The 2,500-nt window shown below is 36.5% G+C and overlaps 1 protein-coding gene across 1 annotated transcript in view; it reads left to right on the top strand.

Moving 5' to 3' along the window:
* Window positions 1–2,500, top strand: part of crm (cramped chromatin regulator) — a 15,969-nt gene that overhangs the window by 1,935 nt on the left and 11,534 nt on the right. The window contains exons 2-3 of the mRNA XM_070116986.1: window positions 995–1,146; window positions 1,343–1,552. Of these exons, the coding sequence (XP_069973087.1) occupies window positions 995–1,146; window positions 1,343–1,552 (362 nt within the window). The remainder of the gene's footprint in view (window positions 1–994; window positions 1,147–1,342; window positions 1,553–2,500) is intronic.

Genomic DNA, 2,500 nt, shown 5'->3' with positions numbered 1-2,500 from the left:
GGTAATCTTAGATATTCACCTTTAAATTTTGATGATATTATAATTCCTAAATAAGACACAATGTTATTGCCAGCTTAGTATTTATCAGAGGGAAATTTATCTATTCTGTTTGCAGGATAAGGGAAGCAAGCAGAACTGTATGATCTGTATCAATAATATTAGTATTTTTTAAAGCTTAGGGTATATACATATTATAGGATATATTTTATTGAGGGTTTACATGGGTGGTCTTTGATTGTAGGGCAGTTTCTCAGTTTCACTCTTGATGTCAGCATACACGGGGACCTCTTCATTTTTTATGTTTTGTTTGCTAGATATTGATGGATACAGTTAGTGAAGGTGTGAAAATCAATGAGAAATTGTCATTTGAAAAGAAGGAAAGAAAACCTACAGTAAGGAATTTGGTTTATATAGCATTTCACTTGAAAAGGACATCAGGAACATGAGATACTGTGAACTATCATGGATAATTTTCTTGTCATAGACCAAACATTTGCCACCATTTTTCAAATGCTGAAACAGCTTGAAACTACAAAAATCTATTAGTAATTTTGATGGTAGACATTAACTTCCTCCATATGCATGTTCTACATTTATTTATTTATTTATTTTCTTCAGTTTCCTTTTGTGCAAGTATTAGGAATTATAATCTTGACAATGGAATGAAGGTATTTCTTTTTAAGTCACTGTATTACCACTTTCAATGACATAATTATGTAAAGTGGACACAGGTTGAAGGAAGCATAGGTTCCACTTCCCCAGTGTGCTAAAAATAGTTTAGGATCTAATCACTCCTAGTACCAACTAGCAGTGAATTCTAAATCAGTACTGAGACACCTTAGCCATCTGAGCCTTTGAACAAATGCATATTGATAGTGAAAGATAAGATTGATAAAAATAATTCTGCTTTTTAACATTTAATAAAAAAAAATAAACAGATTATCATGTTCTATATACAAATTTTTACCTAGTCAATAATGGCCCTAATTTACAGTGATGCAGACCAGTGCAGTGATGCTGCCAAGCGACTAAAGGCTGGTGGAAGCCCAGGAGTGCTAGAAGGTGGAAGACCAGCGGAACTTGCCAGCAGGCAGCCTGACCATGCCCATCCACCTGCCTCATCCACTGTCACATCCACTGTTGATGGTAGGTAATTTTGATAGAATGAAACTGGTCCCTTCAGCTGATCATAGTTGATCCTGAATGGTACTATCATTGTTATTTTCCAGTTGTTGCACAAAATATGTTGTTTTTATTGATGATAGAATTATATTACAGTCATTATTATGTGATTATTTTCCTACTACATTTATGCTAACAAAAAATATCTTCTCTCTTTCAGGAACAGTGACAGCAAGCTTACCAGTTTCTGTGGGGCCTTCTCAATCAATACCCGATGTGCCTTTACCGCAGCCCTCTGTCATACCACAGACCCGGTCAGTGCCACAACTACGTACAAGTGCTCGGGTGCTCAACAAGCAGCGCAGAGAGGAAACCAAAGTCGATAATGTTCAAACAAATGTTGTAGGAACCAGAAAATCAGATGTGACAGGTAACCATATAAAGTTATTTGTTAGTCATTATTTTTTTTTTTCCTCCGCTTATTTGAATTTTGTCAATGGATCCATTGCTTCTTCCTTTCCTAATTCCTACTCCTCCCCCTTTTTTCTCCTCTTCTTCCTATTCTTTTTCCTCCTCTTCCTTCTCATTTTCAATTTTCTTCTTATTCTCCTCCTTGTCTTCCTCCTCTTCCTCCTATTTCTTCCTCTTCCTCCCCATGTTCCTTGTCTTCCTTTATGTCCTCTTTTTCCTCATCCCCCACTCTCCCACTTCACCATCTTTTTCTTTTCCTCCTGCCTCTTCCCCTTCTCTTCTTCCTCCTTGCATTTCCTCTGTTACCATTTCCTTCCCTGTTTCTGTTTCCTTACCATCTCCTTTGTTTTTCCTTCTTCTTTCTACCTTCACCTCATCCCTTTTCTCCTCTTCCTTCCTGTATCTCCTTTTTTCTCTCTTTTTTTCTTCCTTTTTTCTTTTTCATTCCTTCTACTCGTTTTCTCTCTTTATTTTTAAGATTTCATAATCATCCTTTCTTTCTTCCTCTATCTACATCTTCCCATCAGTTGTTCTCCTTTTCTTCCCTTTTCTTATAAAATCAGTGTCATCACCTGACCATTTTTTCTCTTTCCCTCTTCATTGCTTTTGTCTCTCCTCCTCCTCCTCCTCCTCCTCTCTTTTCTCTCTTCACTCTTTTCTTACCTTCCTCTTCCATCAATATTCTTCAATAACTTCTTCCTCTCCCAACTTTTTATTTTTTTCTTGGTGTATTAGAGGTCTTTCCTTTATTACTGTGGTTCCCTACCTTTTATCACTTGTGACCCGTTCCAAGTAACCTGCTGCATATTTAGGAAACCCTGTTAGATTACAAGAGAGAAAAAAAAATGTGTCCAATTGGGAACCACTGCTTTATAGCATATTTAAAGGATACATAATCTTTATGTAT

This window comes from Penaeus vannamei, chromosome 39 (genome assembly GCF_042767895.1).
Source record: "Penaeus vannamei isolate JL-2024 chromosome 39, ASM4276789v1, whole genome shotgun sequence".
Taxonomy (NCBI): Eukaryota; Metazoa; Arthropoda; class Malacostraca; order Decapoda; family Penaeidae; genus Penaeus; species Penaeus vannamei.
This window is presented reverse-complemented; position numbering and strand designations above follow the sequence as displayed.